This window comes from Camelus bactrianus, chromosome 2, assembly GCF_048773025.1.
Source record: "Camelus bactrianus isolate YW-2024 breed Bactrian camel chromosome 2, ASM4877302v1, whole genome shotgun sequence".
NCBI lineage: Eukaryota > Metazoa > Chordata > Mammalia > Artiodactyla > Camelidae > Camelus > Camelus bactrianus.
Genome location: NC_133540.1, coordinates 132,771,452 through 132,797,009, shown reverse-complemented (window position 1 = coordinate 132,797,009; position 25,558 = coordinate 132,771,452). Strand labels below are relative to the sequence as shown.

General features: G+C 50.7%; 1 protein-coding gene across 6 annotated transcripts in view; it reads right to left on the bottom strand.

The window, feature by feature from the left end:
- Positions 1–118: 118 nt before the first annotated feature.
- Positions 119–25,558, bottom strand: part of TBC1D14 (TBC1 domain family member 14) — a 100,146-nt gene continuing 74,706 nt past the window's right edge. For 3 of the 6 annotated variants that reach the window (XM_074350693.1, XM_074350709.1, XM_045520159.2), the window contains 5 exons: positions 24,084–24,155; positions 23,276–23,404; positions 20,705–20,814; positions 11,693–11,951; positions 5,498–8,171 (listed from right to left, as the gene is read on the bottom strand). In XM_074350693.1, the coding sequence (XP_074206794.1) occupies positions 8,106–8,171; positions 11,693–11,951; positions 20,705–20,814; positions 23,276–23,404; positions 24,084–24,155 (636 nt within the window). In that variant the 3' untranslated portion in view covers positions 5,498–8,105. Of the gene's footprint in view, positions 257–1,354; positions 1,450–2,515; positions 2,709–5,497; positions 8,172–11,692; positions 11,952–20,704; positions 20,815–23,275; positions 23,405–24,083; positions 24,156–25,558 lie in introns of those variants that run through there. The other 3 variants (XR_012501638.1, XM_074350703.1, XM_074350701.1) reach the window with 3 other exon arrangements.

Here is a 25,558-nt window from a genome sequence, read left to right as displayed (position 1 = left end):
CTGTCTCAATTCGAAGCTCACTAATTCCCTTAGTCTAAAATTGTTTTGCATGTAAGTAGCACCAGCTTCTGGGTTAATAAAAACACCAGGAACAGGAGGAATGGTAACTAGGGAACGGGGCTTATGTTCCTTCATCTCTCTTTTTTCAATGAAAGGAAGCTCAGTCTGCTTTACTATGAATGTTTGTTTCTGGCTCAATGACAGTCTTCAATTCTAATGAAACGTTTTCTTGGATCCACTAAAGAAATGCATTGATCTGTACCAAAAAAAAAAGAAAGAAAGAAATTTTGTTTTCTAGTGAAAACAAAATAGTGATTGTATTATGTTTTTCCAGGTGCAAAATATACAGTGGTGACTGCTGACTGTCCGTAAGCCTTTTGTTTTCAACAAGATATTTTCAGATCTTGGCAACACTACAGACCCTCACTAGGCATGTGATTTTACACTGTATCAAATATTAAAATGTCTGTCGTTCCTTGAGTTAATGTACAACAGGCCCGATAGGTCTAGCTCCTTAACCCAGAGTGATTAACATTTTCAGTTTTCTTTGATGCTTTTGGAGCTAGAGGCCTGGTTTTAATTCTTCTTAATCTAAGCTTGAATTTTCAGATGTTCAGATTTTGGATTAAAAGTATTTTCCCATCTGTAAACTTAAGAAGGATCATAAGAAGGGTGATCTAGTTTTTGGTACTACACACCTTTAAAGAACGGTCGAAACCCCACTCTGGGCAGATGACTCAGTTGTTCCAAGAGAATGTCACAATAACTTTTGTCTTTGGATGACATGATTTTGTTTTCTAAATGTGTTCCCTTTGAAGCCAATACAGGTTGATTAAAATTGCTTTTCTAACCTGCACAGCTTAAATACACTTTAAAAAAAATAATACTGTACTTATTAAAGCACACAAGCGAGACAGTGAGGGGAGTGAAAGCTTCGCCTCCCTGCTTCCATTCTCCTCATCTTCTACAATTTCTGTCTTCACCAAGACTAAGGTCAAGCAGTAAATAACTGGCAAATAGAACTTTGTTTTCCCTGCACTGCAAGCTGAAAGCAGCACCGGCCCGCTAGGTTCTTTTGTGGTCGGGGAGGCTGGCAAAGGGGCTCAATGCATTCACCAAGCAAGCAGCTTTCATTATAAGGGTGGCCATGCCTCTGGTTCACAAGAGAGAGAACAGGTTATTTTCAGCAGATTTTGAACCACTGGCAATTACCCAGGTGGAACCCAACACTGCCTCACCAGCCTTCAGCCCGGTGACAGGCAGGTCTCTGAGAGCACAGAGATACAAGAGAGACAGATGGGGTTGGTGTTGCTTTAAGCGGCCAAGTTACTAATGTTCTCTCAAGTTATATTACCTCATGCTGGAGATGTTCCAATTAGAAGATGAATACTCTGTTGACTACTTCATAACGAGGTTCTTTCTAATTAGATTATAGGAGAGCTCCCGATCCTGAAATAGCAACACATTCACAAACCGTTTAAGATTGCCCTCGAGGAAGAATGCCTCGGGCCCTAAAGCATCCTCTCCCCAGTTTTACTGACCTCCCTCTGTCCGCACAGCGGCCTGCGTTTAGCCCCAGCCCAGCCTTTGACCCACTGCTTTATGACTGTCCACTGAGTTCTCTGGGCCCCATGATACAAAGGCCCTGCGAGGCCTGTTGATTTATCATCCACCCTAGTGGCCAGCACAGGGCTGAGCACATAACCGGTGTTCAATAAACTTGTTAGATTAATACATTAATATAATGCCAGTCTCGTTTTCTGAAGATAAGTGTTACTTGAATGCTTATGATATGTCGGGCACCAAGTCCTATGTCGGATTCAAAACTAACTACAGGTAGAAAGAGGCTCTCTCAAGAAGCAGAACCAGTGAGGGAGACGACAGGGAGGCAGGCTCACAGCCACGGAACGACGATGTTGCAGACAGAGCCGGCCACTCCACCAGGGACCCATCCTCCCCGAGGGGAAGGTTGAGGAGTAATGCGGAGTCTGGACTAGAAACCCCTAAAACTACCATTATTTTTATGACCACTAAAACCAAGGGCTAAAGACTTTTTCATCTCCTTGTCAAAAAGTACAAGGCCTGAAAAATGCAGGCACAATAAATTTTGAATGCATTATTATACGAAACTAGCCTTTTTGTCTTGTTTTCAACATTTTATCCTAATTTAGAACGGACAGGTGCACAGCACTTGCTGATCTCCAGGCCGAGGGCCAAGGCGTCGTCTTAAGTGCGAGGACTCTGGCTCTTGAATGACTGAGCCCTTCTCAATTGCCCTGTGGACTTCAGCTTCCCTACCTTTTCCAGTTCTCACTCACACTCAATTCAATACCAATTTAATGATATTTGCCCTTTTTGAGACTTTCCAAAGCATTTAGTTTGACGTTCGTAGAAACAAAAATTCTTTTTTTCACCACCATTGGTCTACATGATATTTAATTAAATTATGTAAATACAGTAATTACTACCTCGGGCATAAACGAACTTTGGAACCACAACAATCACAATGACTTACACTCAACTCATGGAAGTGGATGTGGACGTGCTGGAGAGTGGCCTCCCAAGCCAGGAGCATTCAGGGTAAACTGGCCTTGTTTTAAAAAATTCGGCTGAGTCAGATGTGTCCCCTTCAATGTTACAGTTTTTTTGGTTTGTTTTCAGCAGCCCTGGCAGGAGTGAAGCAGGCACTATGACAGAGCCCAAGGCATCTGAAAAAGAAACACTTTTTCTTGGTAAATGAAAATCATTTTTGGTGACTTAACCACATTTATAATTTTTTAACTATAGAAGTGGAAATACATGCTCTTTTGACAAGTTCCTCTGCAGCTGTAATTTAGCTTTTTGCCACTGGCCAGGGGTGCTTGTCTATGAAATGAGTTAATGCACCCCAACTTGGCAGGGGTAGTCTTTTAAGTCAGAGTGATGAAGCATGAAAATGCTACGCAAGGAAAGGGCTCCAGGAGACTACATCCCCCGTGTTGGGACGACTCGTCAGAGCAGCTAGCTGGAAGGGCGCTGCTCAAGTCCGTGGCTCCGACTTCGCACGTAATAACCAACGTCTAAGTACTTCAGTGAATAAATGTACACCCTCTCCAATTTTTTAATCGATGAAGTCTTCTATTTTTTCACCCAAAGGATGCCAAGGACTACACAGATGTACCTAGAAGGGGAAGACGTGCAGTGCTGGAGAAAAGACTTTGGAATCAGGCTGGCCAGCATTCAGCCGTCTTCTCAGTATGCCCTGGGACTAATACCTCAGCTTCCTAAGCCTCAACGTACCCACCTGTAAAATAGGGACAAATTTATTTATAGGAATAAAAGACAAAAATACGAAAAAAGTCTCTTCTCTGGGTGGTGAAGTTACGACATGTGTGTTTGTGTTTCTGTATTTCCAAATTTTATACCATGAACGGGCATTTAATTAGGGGGAAAAAAATCCCAATTTTTAAAATTCATACGTTCACCAAGAGTGAGTGTAAGATACTAAAAGTTTACATGCCAGGAGCATGATTCCAATGGCAGTTGTTTCTTTTAATGACACAATTAGTACAGCATTTTAGGATTATTTTAATCCTCAGAAGCCAGGGGATAGGTGCTGGGCACTCTTCTTAACCTTCGGTTACAGAAAAGGGAGACAAGGCTTAAGAGAATTTAAATTCTCCAGTTCTTAAGAAACCTTAAGAAGTTGTTGAAATGATTGCTTTTGACCAAGCAAAGCACTGAACTGATTCTCAGACTTCGATGGATGAGGGAGATTAACAAATGTTTACATACTCAAGACCGTCAAATTTGAGTTGAATCTTTGTGTCTTCTGTGTCATGTTGTCCGCAGTCAGATTTCTTCCAAAGTCTATTTTCTAAGAATGAAGAACTTTCCTATAATATTAAAAGGCTTAAAAAAAATTTTCCAGTTCTTAACCTCCAGCTAATCTGCCCCTTAAATGTGAATTTACTTTTGGTTGGAACAGTCTCTGCCAGGAGCTCTGAACAGGGTGAAGCAGCTGAAGAAACGTGTTTAAGAAAACTGTGAGACTTGGGTGGAGCCCGTGGGCGGGGGAGGAGGCCACTGGCCCTCCTTCCAACAGGGAACCCTGCAGGGCTCAGGCACCCTGGGCAAGGGGCTCGGGCAGCTAGTCCTGAGTACAGGGCCTTGGCGTTGCCAAGCCTGGTGGGGCAGCTCTGTCCTAGATCAGGCGAGGAGCCTGGAGCAAAGTAAGTGCACAGCTGAGTCCTAGGTGGGCAGGTCTGCGCTTGGGGGCCCCTCTGAGGACTGGCCTTGGCTCATGGGCCTCCCCCTCTGGCCGCGCCCTTCCTCTGGTCCCCTAGGGACCAACACTCACCTCAAGGTCCAGCCTGGTGGCTCCCTGCCTCCCGCCCGGCTGGTGCAGCATCTCATTCCCTCTCTTGCCTTGGAGGCAGGCTGCACACATCGGGTGCTGGTTTCTGAACCGTCAGCCCCCCAGTTTCTCTCAGGAGAATATTCCACAACTTCCACCCCACTGCTCATGCATTTCCCGGGGATCTCCGCGAGGGGCCGGCCGGTGGGCATGGCCCTCCCTGCTTGGAGTGGAGGTCCAAGCTACCAGAAGCTTCCAAAGGCCCTGGAGCAGAGCTGTTCTCTGGAGAGGGGTGTTTCTGAGCAAGGGCTGGGGAACCACAAGGCTGGAGTCTGAACTTTGAACTGGAGCCACAGCTTTGAACTCCAGCTCTGCCGCTAACTGGCCATAGGAGCCCAAGCCAATCATTTCTCTGAGCCAGAGCTGCTGTGGAGACCAGTGAGGTCACTGACTGAGCACTCCGCCCAGGGCCTGGCATTGGGGGAGCAGTGAGTGAGCCCCTTCGACCACCCTCGGCCTGCAGAGAATGGAGGGAACAGAACCGTGGCCCAGGGCGGTGACGCAGTTCGCCCATGGAGATGCAGGGCACAGATTCTGACTGTCGTGTGCAGGCCAAAGACATCAGAGCAGACGCCCCGCAGGCTGCTGTCTCTGGGCAGCACCACCTACAACGTGAGCGCCGCTCTGCTCAGTTCTGCGGGGACCTGAGGCCGGGGCCTGCTCACTGTCACCGCCTGGGGCGGCACTGGGATCTCCACTCCACAGGTGGAAACGGAGGCACAGTGGCCCAGGGAAGAGGCCGGGCCACCCGGCTGCCATCACAGGGCTTCCAGCAGGTTTGAGGTAATGCTGACGACCTGCTGGGACGGGTGGCATGCCTAGGGGTGTGCGCGGGAGAATGGGGCAGACTCGTGGGCCTGAGGGACCAGGGACTCTAGCCTCAGGCAGTCAGGCTTGAGAGAAGCAGCAAGCTTAGGAGAAGGGGTGTGGCACTAACTGTCCAATCCCCTGACCAAACGACCACAACTGCATCACCTTTTTATGTAACTGAGACTAATGAGGGGATTTTAAAGCATTCAAACGGTATGACGCTCAAAGTCAAGTTTCACCGTACTTCAAGGTGGTAACTCAAACTGTAAACCAAACTGCAGTGAACGTAAGTAACAATTTTACATGACTTTTATTTAATAAAACCACATATTTACAATCCAAAAAGTCCTAGTTTGATACACTTTACTAAATAAAATTAAAGGTTAGCTGTACAAGCAATTAAAACATGATATTGTAGCAAGTGTCATCAGGAGTCTTCTATCAGCAAACTATTTAAAATAGTCAAAAAACTGAGCAGTTAAAAAGTACCTTTTGAAGTGAACATTTTTCCAGATGGGATTTTGATGACTGGTGGGGACACCACTTTCAACCCTAAAGTGCCAGCTGCCCAGAGTCCTGAACCAGAAGACCTAGGTTCTGAAAACCAACGGTGTGGGAAGGGCAGAGGGCCATCTCCTTGGGGGCAGCATTTCAATTTGTTTCCAGTTTTACTAAACAGGATTGTCAAGCAGAGCAGCACAGCCCTGTGCAGGCCGGCGGCCCTCTGCCCTCCGTGGAAAGGGGCGAGGTGACCCCAGATGGGGACTCATACCTTCCCGGCCTCTGAAGTGGACGTATCGATCCAGCTAGGCCTCGTGTGCCCCCTGAACAGGTCACGAGAACCTCTTCTGAACTGAAGACTTGGAGGTATTCCAGACTGGCCTGGAATCCTATTTGAAAACTGAATGCATACATGGTGCTGCCCACGAGGTTTGTATCAAACTGACAACAGCGTTGAGGCTGGGGTCTGACTACCCCGGGGTCCCAAGAATGCTTTCTGGAGGCCTGCCCGCCGCCCTGTCCCCTTGCTTTCTGTCACCACTTAAGGAACATCTTTATGTACAGTAAGAAAATATATACATCTTTCAAGAACAGAAAGCCCACATCACGGAATAAAACTGAGTACACCTGTGAGGAACAGCGGAAGGGCCTCAGCCCGTGACGTCGGGGAACGGCTGCGTCTGGAAGGCTGCCGAGAGCCCGGTGGAGACAGACGCCTCCTCCAAGACGTCGGGCAAGCCAGCGTTTAAAGGCTGAGGCAGAAAGTGGTACGCGCGCTCAGCTCCGCCACCTCCTGGAGGGTTCAGTCAGGAACAGGAGGGAAAAAACACGGGGCACGAGGACCACCACTGGCTCGGGGCTTGCTCTGCACCTGAAGTGTCATCAGCAGACATGGCAGACATAGAAAACCTACAAAAATAACGCCAGGTAGGCTCTGCCGCCAGCCCGCATCAACTTGCTGCACTGCGCTCAGAGCTGGGGCTCCCGGGGTCAGAAACGAGGTCAGCCACGGGCACTCCCGGGGTTGGGGGGGTGTGGCTGAGGCGGGCTGCAGGGTGGCAGGCCCCGCCAGCACTCGCTGCAGACAGGAGGCACCCTCGAGCCTGGCCCGCCGGGCCCTCCCAGAGACCAGCACACTAACGCAGCATCACATGGCAACCCGTTTCCATAGAGATCTGCCTGCCCTCTGGACTCCTCTGCAAAAAGTGTTCATTTCTTAGAATTTGGATAACCGAAGTTCTTACTATGAAGTTCTCCAATTAGTCAAGAAAAAGCTACAACAAAAAGGCTGCTAATGAACTTGGGGGAAAGCAGCTGCGACGGGGACAGGCTGACAGTTCGGATACTGAGCGTTCTGGCCAGGCCGTCTGGGCTGCCGGGTGGGTGCTGCTCGCTCCTCAGCCCTGACAGCCGTCTACCTTTGCGTTAAATGTGTGAGGCGGGATGACTGCACGCAGGACTGCACCTGCCATCAGGTGACAGAGAGGAGCAAGCTTTCACAGCCAGGGAGCAGTGGCCCCACGCCCACCCCCCCCCCCAGCCTCCACAGAAACGACAGGCTGCAGGAGCGGGCAGGTCTCAACATCCTCTCCCCTCCCCTCTGGTTAAAGGGAGGCTGTCTCCATTCTGTTCTGCACCAGCTTTAAGCCCGTCTTCACTGTCACAGGCGTCTGTGAGCAGCTCTTCCTGCTCCAGCTCGCATTACTCAGCAAATGTGGGAGCAATCTCTGGGAGGGCAGGCTGCCCGTGGGAGTCTAGGCGTGCATTTTCAGCCCTCGTGCTGTAATTTTGTCAAGGCAATATGGTAAAAGGTCACCCTGAAGGTCAGACCGTGTCCGGGGAGCCCGTGCGCACTCGCCAGGATTGAAAGCCCGTCGTCCTGTAATGCTATCTTTGGTAGATGGGCTTCAAAAACAAGACCTCCGGCTCGGGAAAGATTATCTTGGTAACTAAACCAGCAATCTCTTTCTTACTAAAATATGTAAATATGAGCCAATAACATCTCTGAGGTCTCCAAACAACATTTCTCATGCACCCCGGCTATGAAAGATTGTAATGTACTTTCCAGTAGTTGACATAAAAGCATTACAATTTAATTAACTTTTGCTGATGAGGGGAGGGGATTAGCCACTGCCCTATTTTTAAACCATGCAGAATATGCAGTGGTGACCACGGTCAATATTAGGCCATCATCCCACTGAGCTTCTTAAGGCTGAGCCTTGGTTTAATTCTTTACAAGTTTTTGTTGTTGTTCTATTTTGTTTAAGGCCAACTCCAGTATTAGGAATCAAACATGGAACAGCCCCTGTTCTTCTGAGCCGCCTGTGTGTCTGCCTGCGGCACCGCAGGAGCCGCCTGGAGCCGTGCTTCAGCACCAAGCACAAGTCCACCTGCCGCCTCAGTGTCTGAGAGGCGGGCTTCCTTTCTCCACGTCCCGGCTGTCCCTCTGCAGTGCGGTCAGTACCTGGGGACACAGGGAGACAGGGGTGGGCGACCTCAGTACACGCTGAACACACATCCCGACCAGTGTGACAGGAACCGCAGCAGCCCCGCGTCTGCCTCCCCACCTGTCCCTGCTCTGGTCCATCTTCCACACCTGCCTCCACTCACCTTCCAACATGGAAACCTAACCACGCCATCTGGGCTCGTGCCCCACAGCCACTCCCTACCGGCCCCCAGGTGCCAGTGTCGAGGCGGGGCTCCCAGGCTCCTCTCCTTCCGCAGTCTGGCTCCGGCCCCTGCGCTCGCCACCACCAACGCCGGGCTTCCCACTCCGGGACACCAACCTGCCCTCCTGGGCTCCCGCTGACCTGCCCCCTCTCTTCGCCAGCAAACCATGCGCCCTTTTCAGGCCTGAGAGATATCAGCTCTTCCCACGCCTTCCTGAGCTTCCCCAGGGTGACTTCGCTCCCTCCTCTCTGCTCTCTCAGCTTCTGGCTAACACCTTTATTTTTCTAAATATCACATTCCACTGTGACTGCCTACCAGCCGCAGTGACAACAACAGGCCGCGGTTATTGCGCGCCCACTCCGGCCCAGTCAAGCTCTCCCAAAGCACCTCCGGCACAGTGGCTGTTTAATCCATGCAACGCTGTACGTCACCTGAGCAACAGACACTCAGACAAGTGACTTGCTAAAAGCCAAACAGCCTGTGTGGATTCAAACTCAGATTTGTTTGATTTTAAAACCAAGGGCATCTTTGCAGCACCAGTGCTAAACTACTTGGGTCAGGCACTATGCCACTTTGACTGAATTACAAATTACAAGCTATAAAGCAGAAACATTTTATGTGGGCTTCAAATAAATTGCACAGGGGGGCTAACAGTAGATAAAAGCCACCTCTAGGTAAATGGGACTGCCGACCAAGCATAAACGTTTACCTGTTTTATAAAGTTCACCAGAGTTTAAACCTTAAGTACAGCATTTAAGAGAAATGGGCATGGGCCACAACTCCCGTGGGACCTGGAACTGAATAAACTCACTGATGCCTGCCCTCAGGCCAACCCCTATTACTATCCCACTACTGGAGAATGTCCTACTATTTAATAACCTCTGATCTGGTGTTAACCAGTAATCTTCACCTAAAATGCAAGAAGCTAAATGACAGATGTGGGCTCAACCCTTCCCTCTTTGCGTGTTTCTGCGGGTGTGCGAGTTGGGGGACGGAGGGAAGGACCGGTGAAGAACAAAGGAAGATCAGCAGGCCTGTGACCACACAAGTTGGAAAGTCAAGGGAGTAACAGTTCTGTGCTGAATAAAGGCTATCAGCAACGGCCCTGGCTTCCTGTAGCTATTTCAGAAAACCGCTCTAAGTGACTGACCCGCAGGAGACTCCTCGCGCACTTACACACAGGCCAGCTTCGTGGGCGTGAAGCCCATGCATTCGGAGGGGCCCTACTGAGCCTAATGCTCTGCAGTCGCCATCCTGGAATTCTCCATACTAACTCTGAACACGTGGCCCCAGAGTTTCGTTTTGCATTGCGCATTTGTTTCTTAATCAGAGAAAGGCTCTTCTTTCACCAGATCCCTGATAATTATACAGCCAGTCCTGCTCACACACGAGCTCAGTGCATTTTTTAAAAGGTTTTCCTGGTATATAATTCACATAACATGTAATTTACCCATTTAAAGTGTACAATTCATTGCTTCTTAGTATATTCACAGACGTGTGCAAACTTCACCACAGTCCATTTTAGAACATTTTCATCACCTCAAGACGTAACCCCGTATCCTCTGGCTACCACAGCCCTGTCCCCACCTCATCCACTCCCTTGGCAACCACTAATCTACTTCCTGTCTCTACAGAGCTCCCTGTTCTGCAACTGCATGTGAATGGAATCAAACAGTCTTTCATGTCTGGCTTTTTCACATAATATAATGCTTCCAAGGTTCATCCATACTGTAGCAAGTGTTGGTACTTCACTCCTTTTTATAAACATTGTATTTATTTTAGAAATGCTACTGATAACCCCCTAAGCACAAAATAGTGCTCCCCCCCACGTAAAACCAGGGGAGCATTTCACAGACTGACCCACGGTCCCTCCACAGCAGCTATGCTCCTTCCCCAAAGACCCAGACAGGAAGGGAGTCCGCCAGCCACAGAGCACGTCAGACCTGGGGACAGGGAGGAAGGGAATGGCCAGCGCAGGGGGTTGAACGAAGGGCCCAGGTGAGAGGGGAAACTCTCTGGTTTAATACATAAACAGGCACTGAACTTGTACACTTTTAAAAAACGGTGAATTTTATGGTATGTAAACTAATAAAGCTGTTATAAAAATAAGCTGCTGGCTAAGATCAAAGGGAAATAGTCTGATAACCTACGAAGTAATGTGACCAAACATAAAAACTGGGAACCCGATCGAGCCTTGAGATCTAACTGCCGATTTACAGGACATGCGGAATAGAAAGACCACATTAAACACACCGCAGGGATCTAACCAGCAAAATCCAGACTGTGGGAAATGCTAATGGGCAAATGGCATCACTTCTTCACTAAATAAAGGGTGAAGGGAGAAGGGAGAAGTGGAAAGGTGGGCAGCCCTATACGTTAAAAAAGACTTAAAAGATCTTTCAGCCAATTGCAATGTGTAGACTTATCTGGATCCTGGTTCAAGCAGCCTATGAAACTACTGGTGACCTTTGGAAACAAGTAGAAATATGAAAACTGACTGGATATTTGACAGGCGCACAGGGGCTCGTTATTCTATTTCATTCTGTTTCTCAGTGCACTTTAAATCTTCCACTAATAAGAAAAATAAATCAGGAACAAGTACTGGGCACATACAAGCCTCCCCAGACATCAACCAACTAGGCCCTGATGCTCAGGCAAACAGCAGCTGCAGGGCCAAGAATCAAGGTTTTAGTTTTCCCTTTTTAGAAAGATAAAGACTAGGATTCAGATGACCCTGGCCAAGCCCACAGGGGACGTAACCTATGAGGAATGTCCAAAGGAGATGCGAGGGACCTAGAAGATGGAGGCCCAAGCTGGGCCGCTCCCATGCTGTTACTTGGCTGCTTTGCTAACAGGTGAGCTGGGGCAACACATCCCGAAGCCCCCTCCCCGCCTCCCCTGTGCCTGCTCTCTGGGCCTCCTCTGTTCACCACCCTGTCCCGGGCTCACCCATGGTGAGGGAGGGAGCGGGGCACGGCAGTGTTAGTTTCCCTGCTTTCTGTCTCTGACGTTTAAAAAGGGGGGAAAGGGATCGGTTAGCAAAATGCTGTCTAACGTGCAGAGAGCACTGTGACAGCTGATTCAAAGTTCTGCCCGCGCCCCGCCTTGCCACTGCAGAACGGGTGGGAGGGCTTTTATTATCCAGCCCCTTCCTCCGACACAGACCCAAAGAGGAGATGACTGCCCAAGACCCCCTGTGGCAGAGCCAAGCCTCAGACCCAGGCCACCGCACGTGCAGCCCCGGAACTGCCGTACGGAGGGCCGTCTGCTCACAGGTAGCTGACTTCCTGAGCTGACTGCTGAGCCACCGCTCACCTGAGCCCACTTCTTGTTCCGACTCTGCATCTGCACAGCAGCTATGGAAGCAAAGAACTCCTCAGCCGGCAGGTCGTCGGGCAGCCGCGTCAGGAACTGGGCTATGTGAATGAAGTCCATCTTGGTCAGGATGTCCTCGAACAGCTTCAGGATGCCCAGGGCCGTGCGGAACAGAAACTCCTCCCCGTCCCGGCAGAACACATCCCATATACGACAGGCCAGGTCAAGGGGCAGAGACTTGCTATATAAAGTAAAGATCCTGGGGAAAAAGTTTGAGTTTTTCAGATTTCAGATGGCACAAAGAGCGCACTCTCAATTCAGGTCTAATCCATTAGAATGCTCCCTCAGTTAGTAGCTCTCATACTCACATTGCGGGGAGGGGACTCTCGGCCTGATTTCACTCTGAAGGTCAATTTAAACATTTTACAAAACAGCATTAACTGTCACAAAGAATCTCAAACACCATACAATTTCTGAATTACAGATACCAGTTACCTTTACATGCAACAAGTATTTACGAGCACCTGCTATGTGCTTATTCCCCTGTGGGAGGTGCCAGATACAAGGTTAATACAGCCGACAAGACTTAAGGGTCTGGTGGGGACTGGAAACAGTAGACAGAAATATCTAGTTCTGTGCACTTGTACACCTGACTTCCGAAGACTGCTGTACACTTCTGTCCCAGTAGGGGTCAGCAAAGGAACAAAGAAAAATTTTCCCAAAAATCTGAGGGTAGATTACAAGAAACTGATCTTATATTTAACAATGCAAACCATGAGATAAAAAAAAAGTGAAATACAGATATGTGTTCCCTTCAAAAAACGTGATTATCACAGTCCAAACTACCAAATAAATACAATCCTCGGTGATCATACGTCATCAGGTCTAACCGCTTCTACCTTGGAACGTGGCCATGTCACAAAGCGAGGCGAGTCAGGTTGAGATGTCGACCAAACTGGATCCCTGTGAATCTGCCCTCCTCCTGCAGCTATGAGCCACAGCCCGGGCACCATGTCCAGGACATCTCCTGATCCCCAGGCCCAGCCAGATGCTCCTTCCCGCTCTGGGCTCCCCCTGCCCTGGTGCTCATCACAACACGCTGTGTTCATGTCTGTCTCCCACGGAGACTGCCCGAGAGTAGGGACCTGGCCCATCTCACCCCCACCCTCAGCACCAGCACCGCATCTGGCGATCTCTGCCGAGTAAGTGTGCGGGCAAGCTCCCAGTCCACTTAAGAACGTCACAGACGTCAGAGATTCTCACTGCCCTCTCACCAGGTGGACGAGTCCTCATGACAGGTGCTGACTCTCATCTGCTGGGGGATACTTTATCCCTCCTGGAAAACCACTTTTCTGCAGGTCTCAGTTTTTCCTTAGTGTCCATGCTGACTCAAGAGACACGCGGGGCCCATGAAGGCACCTGAACTCAAGTGTTGGACTTAGACGCAGGGCTCTGGTCAGGAGGTAATGTCACCAGGCCTTGAAGAGCAGGACTCTCACCTCCCTAGAAAAGATTCTACCAGGAATGTTACGCCGTACTGGCAAATATGCTCCCTAGTTTCATGGGTACAGGCTTTCGGTCTGCGGTGAACTCCAGGGTGCAATTTACTCGACTCTCTCGCCTGGGAGGATGCTCTGCCCCAGAAACAGCCTTTCCTCCAGGACCCGGAGGACGTTCCATGCAGTTAAGGGCATATATTCAACACTACATGCTGATGAAGACCCAATAATGTTCAAGGCTGCCCCTTGTTAGTGCTTTAAAACTCTTAAGAGACTAAAGAAAAGTGTAATAATTTAGATTTCAACTCAGATGATGGAAGAGGGAGGCAGATGTCAGGAAGAAATCACTCCAGGTCCTGCCACCAGTAAGTGGCAGAGTCAGACCCTGAAGCCGTCCCAGAGCCCACGCCCCGAGCGCCGGGAGTGCACGGCGTGCCCTTGGGCAGCACGCGGTCGTGCTGGGAGGACACCTGACCTGTCGGAGCCACAGAGGACCTTCAGCCTTAGCTTCTCCTTTCTCAAGAAACCGAAACCCATTTCACTGTCGGTCTAGAAGACACAGTTCAAGAGAGAATCAAGAGACCCGTTTCTAGTTGCAATCTGAAAAGCGTTCTCAGTTCCATCTGGAGGAAGTTTTATTTTTCAAAAGTGAAGAGACCTGACCTAATCTCCAGCACTGCTTCTCACCCACCAGTTCACTGGTGGGAATCAAGCCCTCACACCTTAAAAGCAGGGTGTTAAGTAAAAAATGATGGAGAAATACAGTAACTATAGGCAAAGAAGAGAGAGAAATAACAAAATTAATTTCTTTAGCATAATACTGAGTTCAGATTTGTGTGTGGGTCTCCATATACTCCTCTAGATATATTTTGAACTGTACAAGATTAAGCCGACATCGAAAGACCAGGGGAGCCACACTCCAGGCCCGTGACGTTCATGTTTACGCTGCACCTCACATGTCCCTTTCATACAGTCATCAAGCGGGGATGGACACCCCGGCTACCTTCCCCTGCAGACTCCGGCGGGCCTTCCAGTGACCAGCTCCTGGGCCCTGGGCTCTAGTCCGAGGCAGTCCTTAGGCAGTCCTCCTGCTCCTGCAGCGTCTGAGCAGGGAGGGTGTCCGCCTCCCCGCCTCCCGCAGCAGGACTGCTCAGACGCGCATCCGTGTCCTCAAGCGCCCCTCTCCCTCTCCTCTCATCTCCCCTCTCACTGCAAAACCATTCATTACCAGCGGCTGTCAAATGCTTGACTATTTTAAACCACGTTTAGCTGTGAATAGGACACTTCAACGACGCTCCCCCACTTCATTCTCAGGAGAGTGGTTCATCGGGCCCCATTCATGCAGGTGAGGAGCCACTCGGCCCCAGGGGATGCAGTGAGCGAGCAGGGCAGCCAGGGAAGCCGCCCTCCGGAGCGAGCACGCTGCCGTCTGCACTCGGCCTCCCCGCCTCAAGCGCTTCCAGTCGGCTCCCCGCGGCACAGTGCTGGGGCCTCAGCCCACTCCAGCCGGGACGAGGGCGGAAGAAGCAGGGAGGGGCGGTGAAAGCCCCCGGCCTTCCCAGGACTGTTGAGTGTTCTTGCCCTGGAGTAGGAGAGAATGGAGGATTTTTCTCCCCCAAGAAATGACTTTTTCTCCCTTGGACCGCTGCGTATTACTGCACTGTGTGTATTTGTGTGTGTGTGTGTGTGTACACACAACACACACACACACATATATGTCTGTGTTGCTAAACTAATGACGTGGCAACAGGCTCAGAAAGGACAAGGAGTGAGTGGTGTGTATCTATTTCCCCAACAGCACATGGAGGGGAATGGGAACAGTTCTCTTCCTGTCAAGCCGTCAGTTTCCAGAAAGCATTCTTATCTGGCGTTGCCTGCTCCAACTGCTTGTCTGAGCTTCCAGGGGAGCGAGGGAGCACGCCGGGGAGGGAGGGGGGCTCACCACTTCCGAAGCCAGGCGTGGGGACACAGGCTCCTTCTGAGAAGCCCGCGGTGGGAGGACCGACATCCCCGCCTGCTCCTCGCGGGCCTGGCTGCAAGCACCAAGCAGAGCCGACGGGCACCTGCTTCCCTGCAAGGTGCGGCTTCGTATGCTCCCCCTGGATCATCCAGTTTGATCCCTCAGTTAGAACAAGCTTCATCTCCATTTTACGGTGAGAAAACTGCAAATCTAGGGAGGCTGTGGAAACGCGGGTTTCAGCCTGAGGAAAGGGTGAAGGTCCTCTAGCGTCTCACCCGCTGAGGAGCAAAACCAGACACACCTAGACCTCCAAAGCCTGACAGCCAACTGCCAGCTGTGCCTGAATGCTCCCATCCTCACCGGTTCCTAAGAATGGGACTTTGTCCCCCAAGCTGGCTTACGAAGTGGTCCTGAACCCCTCCCCCTCACCACGGTGTGCCCCGTGTCCTAAAAACCCAGACCAGCCATTCGCGTAGACATCGCTAGAAAACCACTCAGCCTCCTTAGGCCTTGTGAGGATTAAACAAAACAACATTAAACACCCAATATAGAACTGCAATCACTAAAAACTGAAGGTAGTTATGTAAGTCTCAGTTCAAACTTAATTAACAAGCCCAACCCTTGCCCCGATCCTGGAAGCAATCAGACAGATCCACCGCAGTGCCCCGGGAGGACCCCCTAACTTGAGCTCAAAGGTACCCTCACTTGAGCTGCCAGCACCGAGCAGAGGCAGGAGACAGTAGGGAAACAGGTGAACCCTGCGTTAGAACGCAGCCTCCATTGCAGCCAGGCCGAGGTGGGCTGGTGACCAAGGGCTGTGCAGGGCCTTCCTGCGGGCAGGTGTCCCCACTGCAGGCTTGGACGCCTCCTCCGTGCCACCCCCCCCCACACACGCACACATTCTGATGAGGCCCCCACGTCGGCCAGGTGCTATTCCGGATGCCTGGGAGCTCAGCAAGCCAACACTACTCTGGAGTTCTTAGGCAGACCCAAAACCCGAAAGTTAGAAGCTATTAGTGAAGTGTATGCAAGATGCGATGGAAACTAAAATCTCCTGACTCGTAGTTTCACCTTGAACCATGCCTTTAACCTAGAGACAGCATGATGATCAGATCTCCAAGTATCACCAGACATTATTCAAGAAACATTAATCGTGATGTACAATGTACTGCTTGATTCTTCTGTTAATTCAGGATTATTTGCTACAAAACCCACTCACGTCTCTGAGTAATTCTGCCATTTGACAGCAGTGGGGAAATATTTTGATAAGTCAAATGACCTCATGTCAGCCCTCCCACAAAACATGGACACCTGACTGAACACTCACAACTCTGTAGGAGGCCGCAGTCGGTGAGGCCCTGCCCTAAGCCTCCCAGCTCCGCGCGAGCAGAGAAGAGCGACAAGCACTACACAGGACCCCTTGCCAGGAAAGCAGCGTCAGTGAGCAAATCTGAGCCTCAGCCATGGAGCCTCTGCAGCACTGGGCAGACAGCGGCCCTGAGTGCACTTGGGGAGCGAGCACCCGGGTGAGCCTCGGGCCGGATTCCATGTATTTTAAGCCCAGGAAGGGGCCCCTCAGGAGCAGATTCATTCTTGGATCTAGGACTCTGAGCCAGGCATGGGTCCAGGCACTGGGGACACAGAGGTGACTGGCAAAGCTTGGTCTATTACAGGCAAAGCAGGAAACAGACGATGCCCTCAGTGGTCAGCGCTGCGATGGGGGAAGCCTTGACTGCTGGGGCGGAGGGGAGAGGAAAGAGCATTCTGGAAGAGTAACTATCAAACCGGCCAAGACAATGTCCTACATAAAGCCACAAGGCGATAATCCTGGGGGAAGAGAAGCTGCGCTGGGAATGAAGGGGCGACTCCCACATGGCCTCTGGGGCAGACAGCAGGGCAGGAAAGGAGATTCTGTCGTCTTGTCTGAGCACCACAGCTCACCCAGGACACTCAGGAAGCCAAACCACGGGGCCCACAGCCCTCCAACACGGAAAAGGAGAGTGAGCTGCTGGAAGCCCCTGCAGACCACGTGCACAGTGCAGATCCACCACACATGCAACTCAGAGGCAGGCCCTGCTGTCAGGGGTGCAGACACCGGTTTGGGGAAGGTGACATGATGAAGCAGGAAAAGCAAAAGGTCTGGAGTGAGACTGGTCTGGACCACTCACTACAGGCGAGATGCTGCGTAAGGGGCCTCGGCAGCTTCCTCTGCGCTAAGACATACCTGCTCCAGAGGCCGTGAAGGTGAAACAAAAGAACGAGTGCCTCTGAGACGCCAGCTTCCAGGGCAGGCCCTAGGCCAAACCTGTTCCTTCCCCGGGCTTCCTTCCCACTGCCTACCCTGCTTCTGATCTGAGCTTTGAACTAACTGTTAGCACCCAACCAAGAGCCTGAATCATTACAGACCATCCATAAATGTGGACTGCAAGGAATAAATCATGAATATACGGTTTTCCTGTGCTTAATTCACTGTGCTTTAATTCAGCTTAAATCCCTACTAAGGACTTACTATGTGCCTAGCCCTACCATCAGCGTTCCACCTGGTCCTAATTCCACGAAGCAGTCAAGCATCTCGCCAGGGACAGGCCTGCACCAGCAGAGCCCTCGTCAGACTACAGCGGGCAGCACTCACGGGGCATCAGGCACCAACCACGTCACGTGGTCTCTGGAGCGGGGTCCTCACAGCTCCTTTTCACTCGGACCTCTGTGCTCTGCTCCACCCGCATCGCCAGCAAGCCTGCCCCGAGCTGTGTACCCTCACCAGCGTGCTGCTGTATCTTTGGAGCCTGAGCTCCGGGACCCACCTCATGGGTCATGCTGCCTTACAGCTAAAGCCCCTAGAGAACAAGCTCTGAGCAGGTGAGCACCAGCCCTGCCGCTCAGCCAGCCCCGAGGCCTTGGGCAAGTCACTCAGCCTCTTGGAGCCTCACCTTCCTCAAGTGTGAGACAGAGGTGCTGCAGTCCACGGGAAGGGGCTGCTCTAAGCGTCCCACGAGATCATGAGAGAAGCACCGGAGTCCATGAAGGCAGGTCCCCTCGACCGCTACCCCCCACCTTCAGTCTGGAATAGAAAGAGACAGGCGTCCTGCAGGACAGTGCTCCTCCCTGCCCGTGGTGACCGCACCGACCACCGCCTATGCTGTCATCACACTGGATCAGCACCAGCTTTTTTTTTTTTTTTTTTGAACAAACAGAACAGAACAGGAAACTTCTGAATGCTCTGCACATAGTGACAGCTAGGTACTGGTTCATGAAACCTGTTTCGTATACATACTATGTTGCTGCACACACGGCCACACGCTGGGTCACAACACAGAATTTACTTCCTTTTACAAGTCAGGGTAAAAAAAGTTTGAAAGTCACTATTCCAGAACAGTGCTTTCCAAAGTTCACTTTTAGCCTGGAATCCTAAGAATCTAACCTGGGGGCCTCAAATAGACCAGGTAGAAGCTGAAGACTCTGGTCCCACAGGAGCCTCCCCTACCACCCTCCCCCAGTCACGGGCTCCAGGCTGGGAACCTTCAAGGTCAGGGTTCACGGTCAAATGACCAGCATGCGTGCACAACAGGGGTGCAGAGGGACAGCCTATACAAGAGCTGAGTGTTCGTGTTGTGGACAAATCATTTGTCAGCTAAATAAAGGTGCCCTTCAAGGCAGGCCCCAAACACTTCCACCCTGCACAGCCAGACAGGCCAGCCCAGCATCCCCACCAGTGGCCACTTCACGGCCATCTCACTATACTAACCCACAGTGACACAGCACCTGTCACGACAGCTAGGAGCTGTGACCCTCAGACCCTGTGCCTGGCAAGAATTCATCAGAATCAGAACAAAACAGGGTTGAGGGCAGAAGCAGCCAATGCCAAGAATCCCACAGGCTTGTTCCCGTGGGTGTGGACAAGTTGGCTTTATTTAAAGGAGCCTTGTTTCCGACGACATTGGGACTTCACCTTGTAGAAGCCTTTTCCCTCATGAAGAAAGTGAGCAAAAAAAAAAAAAAAAAAAAAAAAAGTCACACCAGCTCTGCATTCCTGGCAGTTTCAGAGTCATTGTGCAAGTTAGTGCCGAAGCCCCAACAGGCCTTTCAGTCAAGTGACATTCCTTCCCTCTGCAGAGCCCGCTGTGAGTCGGGGTGGGAATGCCGGGCAGTCAACGGACAAGGCCCTGAAAGGCTCATCAGCTTGGTCTACAGATGAGGGAGCAGGCTCAGAGAGGTTCCAGGGCCCTCGGCCAGGCCATAGGTGAGTAACAGGAGAGGCTGGGACTTGGGTGGGACCGCAGGACTACAGAGCCACGCTCCTCCCACCATGCGGCCCCGAGAGACTCCTCACCTTGCTCCCAAGTTACCGCCCACCTTCTCCCCTGGCGCTCTCTGGGGTGACGCCCTAGCCTTTCCTCCGACAACCACATGCACCTATGCACGAAGACCTGCCTGTCCACTGCCCCACTGCAGAACTCCCTGGAGCCTTGTATCTGTGAGTCTTCCTCAGTGTCCTACAGGCACCTCAGAACCACTGTGTCCAAAGCCAAATCCACTAAGAGTCCCAACAAACCCAACCCTGCTGTGTTCTGGTCTCAGCTGGGCTCAGCCCCCCCCCCCAGCATCTGGCCCCACAAGAGCAGACCACGCGTCTCCGCCCTCTCCCCAACAGCCACAAGCCTCCCCTGGGGCCACAGCGCTTCCCTCTCCAGCATCTCTCTCCTCCCCACTCTCCACCCACTCCCGCAGCCTCAGCTCAAGCCCTGGCTTTTTTTCCTTAATGTGTCTGCCTCCAGGTTCCCCTGCCTTGCAAGTAAATAAAACTCACTTCTGGGTATAGCCCACCTGCATTCTCACCCCAAGCAAAAACCTTCAACCGCTCCCTCTGGCCCCTGTAATCCTGTCTGCTCCTCTACCTGGCATCCGAGACCCACCAGACCCGGCTTCCCAGCCTTTCGCCTGCCGCCCTCTGCCCTTTACTTCAGGCTCCCACATCTCCATGCCAACTGCTGCAGCCCTAATTCTGGAATGCCGCACACTCATGTCATGTCTTGGCTCAAACTCCTGTGTCATCTCTGTGTACTCTGGCCCCCAAGCCTGGGTCCAGGCCTCTGTCCTTCCCTTCCTTCAGGGACGGCACTCATCACCTGCTGTCCAGCCCCAGCCGTCCACAGACAGTCTCTCCTGCTAGGGAGAAGCTCCGGACAGGCCAGTGCCGAGTCCCCTCACTGCTTGTCCGGGATCCTAGCGGAGAGCCTCCACAGACCTGGTGCTTAGTGATGTCTCGTGGAAGGAATGGATATCAGTACCTTGAAAACAAAGAGGTCCAAGACACTGTTCTCCCCGAGAGAATTCAGGAGGACCAGTTAGAGTCACAGGAGGCACCAGAGAGAGTAACAGAGCTGAGCAGACGACCAGCAGCATGAGCCCAGGGACACAGGGCTCGGGGCCGCGGGGGAGACGGTAAAGCAGGACGTGGGGGTCAGCCGAGCCCTGGAAGATGCTGGCAGTAAGGAATGAAAAACAGGGGTGTGGAGATAAGAAAACACTGAAAACATTAAAATGCAGTCTTACCAATCAATTAGGTAGATGTCTGGAGTTAAGTTGTTTTTCTTGAAATGGGCAAATAATTTCGGCAAATTTTCTTCAAAGAATACCTCAAATGCAGCAAAATAAGTCAACATCTAGGGAGACAATGTGAAACATACTATAAACTCATTATCAGCACAAGCTTCTAGTCTACAAAAAAAGGCAACACACGTGCACCTTTACAACCTAACACTCATCTTCACGCGTAACTGCGCACGTATCTTCTCTGGCAACCCGGAACCAGGCACTACACGTGCACCATCTCAATAAGAGCGGTCTCTGTCTCACATCACTGGCTGCATCTTATTATTTCTTCAATTTGTAGATAAGAGAACTGAAACCCAGAACAGTTCTGTCACTTGCCAAATGAGGTCACATCACCAGCGTGTGGCGAGGCGGGGCCCTGAACCTGTGCCTGTCCCCCAGCAACGGCTGACTCCTGACAGGTTCATTCTCTGAGAACCAGGGATGGACTAACTGCCTAAAACGATCTGAAAAACCAGGCATGCCTCCCTCCCAACCCCTAGCATTTCCAGAGGGAACATAAAACATAACACTAACATTGAGGCAAGGGCAACACTGCTGCGGCTCAGAAGTGCAGCCCTTTAATGCAGTGAGGGAGAAACCCTGCGGGGAAAAAGGAAGCAGCCACGGCCTGTGTTTTACCAGCACACGCTTTTCACCTTCTTACAGGGTTTGCAGGAAAACAAAATGGACAGAGCAGGGGCGGTGCTGACACAGGATTAGGAGCGGCACACATCTGAGACGCAGCCTGGTTCTGTTCCACCCTTTCCCAGCTGGATGCCTGTGGGCAGACGGCAACTCTCAGAGGCTGTCTGCACATCTTAGTGAAGGGATGTTCTGAAAACCAGTGGCTCCCAAGTAGGGGCGACTGTGCCTCTCAGGCGACACCTGGCTGTGCCTCAGGACATTTCTGATTGTTGCATCTAGCAGGGAGGTGCTACTGGCATCTGGTGGGGAAAGGCCAGGGGTGCTGCTGGACGGCGTCTGATGCACAGGACGGCCTCACCACAGCTGCGCAGCCCCAGATGTCCATGGCGCTGCTGCAGAGAAACCCTGCTGTAGATGCAGCTCCCACTCAACATTACAATTCTGTGATTTTTCCTTAACAACATAAGCTAAAATTTCTCATTTTTCATCATGTGTTTCCAAAGGGGTCTTCAAAATTAGAAGATACTTAGATGTAAACCATTTTGTCATATAAAAAAGGTTTTTTCCTGACTATGAAAGTAGTGTCTGTAAAATGCTCACTGTAGAAAACTTGTGAAGTACAGAAACGAATAAAGATCATCCATTAACATTGGGTGTACTTCCTTTTATTGTTAAATATGGTAGCTATTATGGCATATATTCTATTTTACATACTTCAGAAAAAATTTGCATTTTATCTTCAATCTTTCCCCGTACAGTTGTTTGCAATGTCAATGTTGCACTGGATAGAATATTTCCAGATTTTAATGAACATTCTGTATTCCCCTAAATACCCATTTTTAAAAGTTTTCATTTTCACAATGAAAAATAATTTTAAATTTTTACTGAATAATTATAACTGTGCAATAATCACTGTGCAAAGTGCTCTGTCCACACTTGTGATTTTCTTAGAAACAATTCTTCTGAAAATTACACACCAACACCATTTACTGCTACTGACACCTAACACCAAACCGTCTTCCAGAAGGACACTGCCAATTTACACTTCCCTTGAGAGCCACCATTTAGCAGCAATTTCATAATACTTAAAAAAAAAAAATGTATGTAACAGCCTGAGCAAGATATACTCAGGAGTGCTTAACACATCAAGGAAGAAATATTCTCTAGCTGTTCTGAACTATTAGATCCTTTTAGGTCTGAAATACTAGTGACAATTATCAGCAAGTGTCAGCAAACGACCAGCAAATCCAGACAATGCTAACTACAAAGCGGATGGATCTGGTGCATCGGTGACCTCCCTCCCTCCTGGGCTACAGGAAGAACACAGGCTTAGGAAGCAGAAGGGGTCCAGTGCGGCTCTCCACTGACCAGATATGTGCCTCGACCGAGGCCTATCACTCCTGAGCCTCACTTCCTTATCTGCACCAGGCAGTGGTCCCACCTCCAGGAGCGGGTGGGACCTCCCCAGGGCAAGGACTGCCAAATCCTTCCAGCCACTCATTTCTTCCTTCTGTCAGATGGAGGAGCCGGTCTTAAGCCCGTCTCCTCTCCTGTGTATGAGCATGCTGCGTGAGGCAGACCCCGATGTGGGGCTGCTCTGGGGCTTCTGCTTGGACACATGGTGTGCATGCTGGAATATATTTTCAGAAATATTTTCCGAAAGGATGCTTTAAGAAATTTTTTCATATGGCTATTAATCACGTGCTTTTGAAGTTCAGCACAACACCCAAAAAATCCTCCACGTCATGTAGTGCTACTTATTCTGAGTATCTTAGTGGAGGAAAAATGTATTATTTTTTCCCCCTGAAGAGAAAAAATGATTAGGCCCCTCTTGCTGTGTGAAAACACAGTACCCAGGGCACAACACACACCGGGGATACTTACAAGGCCATGGTCCACTCGAAAAAATGCCATTTGACACGGTTTATTCAAAAGATTAGAAAAAGCAATGAAGGCATCTGCAGTATCTAAGTTCAGGATCAACACGGCCGCTATGAAGGACATGCCCTGAACCTGAGAGGAGGAGAGAAATGGGGATTACACTGAGGCAGCCACCACAGTCAGAACAGCTCTGCCATCTTACCGGAAGAGGAACCCAAATCCCTCACACTGAAGGATCCACACTGCACCCGCCCATGGCCACCCGCCGGAGGCTGAACCGACAGCCCTCTCCATCCTGGCCTGGCCTTGCCGGGAACCGCCGCTCTGCCCCATCGGCCACCTGCGTGCACTGCTCCAGCCCCACCCGCAACACGGGGAAAACCATGACCAGCCCCTCCTGCGTCTGAGATGCCACCCTCTGCAACGTAGAGCTTCCTGGTGCCAGAGATGCGCGTCTAACCGAACGCGTTACTCTAAAACTGCGCATGCGCGTCTGCCAAGCCGCAGGCGCAGCAGCAGCACAGCGTCAAACGCGGTCACTGCTAAAAGCGCTTCTGACTTAATGCTGAAAAAAATCACATGCGAAAAACGTAAGTCAAACCCCATTAAAATGTGATTAATGCCACAGAGCAGCCAAGTCAGCTCAACTTCCCTGCGAGGAAACTGAGGCAAATCATTTACCGTGAGACGTTTCATACTCAACAAAAAAACAGGGGCATTCAACCTGACACCTGCAGCTACAGTGTGCTGGCCAACATTCCAACTTTCTTTCTAGATGAGAACATTATAAAGTATCAAAAAGTTCACTTACATAGCCCACATCCGGTCGGTAACAAGTGTAAGCGCCCAGAATGCTGTGCAGCATGTCGTGGTACGGCCCACCCTACAGGGACCAACACAGCGGAGACAGCACACGTCAGCTGTGTTAGTGCTCGGACTCGCTCCCGCCGCCGCCAATCATGCCCCCCATGTACCAGGAGGCCTAGATGCCAAGCGTTACGCTAGCAGCTCAACACGTATGTGCAACTTGACAGATTAACTAGCAACCTGCAGTTAACAAGGCCCGTCTGCAGCTCGGTCTGCGAAGCTGCGCTGACGTGAGCTGGTGGGTCAGGTGTGAGCACAGCGCTAGAAAAACAGCCCTAATTTGGCCCCTGCTGTGTAACTGCATTTCCCCTTCAGAGTTCAACGGGAGACCAGGTGCCCCAGGGTCCTTCAGAGGAGGGAGAGCTCACCGTCTTCCTACCTCTGCCCTCTCTCCCCTGTCACTCTCTGTTTCTTTTGTGTTTCTCAGGACAGCAGGTTTAGGAAACACACTCTGACTTTTTAGGTCCGAATAGCTACCATTTTATTCCAAACTTCTCCCAGCTCTCCCATCCCTCCAAGATTTCCATTTGTTCCTGTAACTTCTTCCAAAAATTTAAGTGTTGGAATTTCTTTGCTCTAACTGAGCATGGAAGGAAGCTCGGAGGCACCTCACACTGATGTGAACGTGGGAGACACGGGCTCGGCCCAGATCATGGCTCAGGCCCACGCCTGCCAGGTGTACATGAGAACGCCCTGGCCCAGCCATCCCATTCTGACATATAAAAAGAAGAGACCCTTCCAAATCACAGAGGGATAAAACAGCAATGGAAGGTAAAAAAGATGACACCCAGGGCTAAGAGGGTAAGGGGGGATGAGGGGGGTCCTGGGGCCGCATCACCTGAGGACCAGTGCGACTGTCACCAAGGGGTATCCGGTCTAAGGACAAAGCAGGAAAAAGCAAAGGCACTGCACTGGCCTTTCCTTAGAGCTACGTGTTCTTAATTTGGAAGACTTTGCGCCCTCCTCCTGATTACATCCTCCTTACTCTGGTGCTAAATGTCCTTTCTTTGATGAAAGATGGTGCTAGTAGATGGCAGTTTCTTGTTTCAAATGCCCTTAACTTGTTCTGGACATTTCATAGTTCCCCACACCACTTTTTTTTTTTTTAAACGTTGCCCATTTTTGAAATCTAGAACTTTGGGAACCACAGACTGAGGGAGACATCTGGCCGCGGGCACCTTTCAGGCCCTGGCCCGGTTCTCGGACGGCCCTTCTTGGCCACACTCCAGATGTGTCTCAGAGCTCTGCCCTTATACTCTCTTTCCTCCAGAGCACAGACTGCCCTGCAGCTGGCTCCTACCTCAAACAGAGCAGCCACCAGTCCACGGAACTGAGGATTCCCTGAACTATCAGCTGTTTGATGGTTCCATTCTGGTCCTCCTCCTGCCTGGGATGTCTCTCCCATCCTCTGGTCAGACT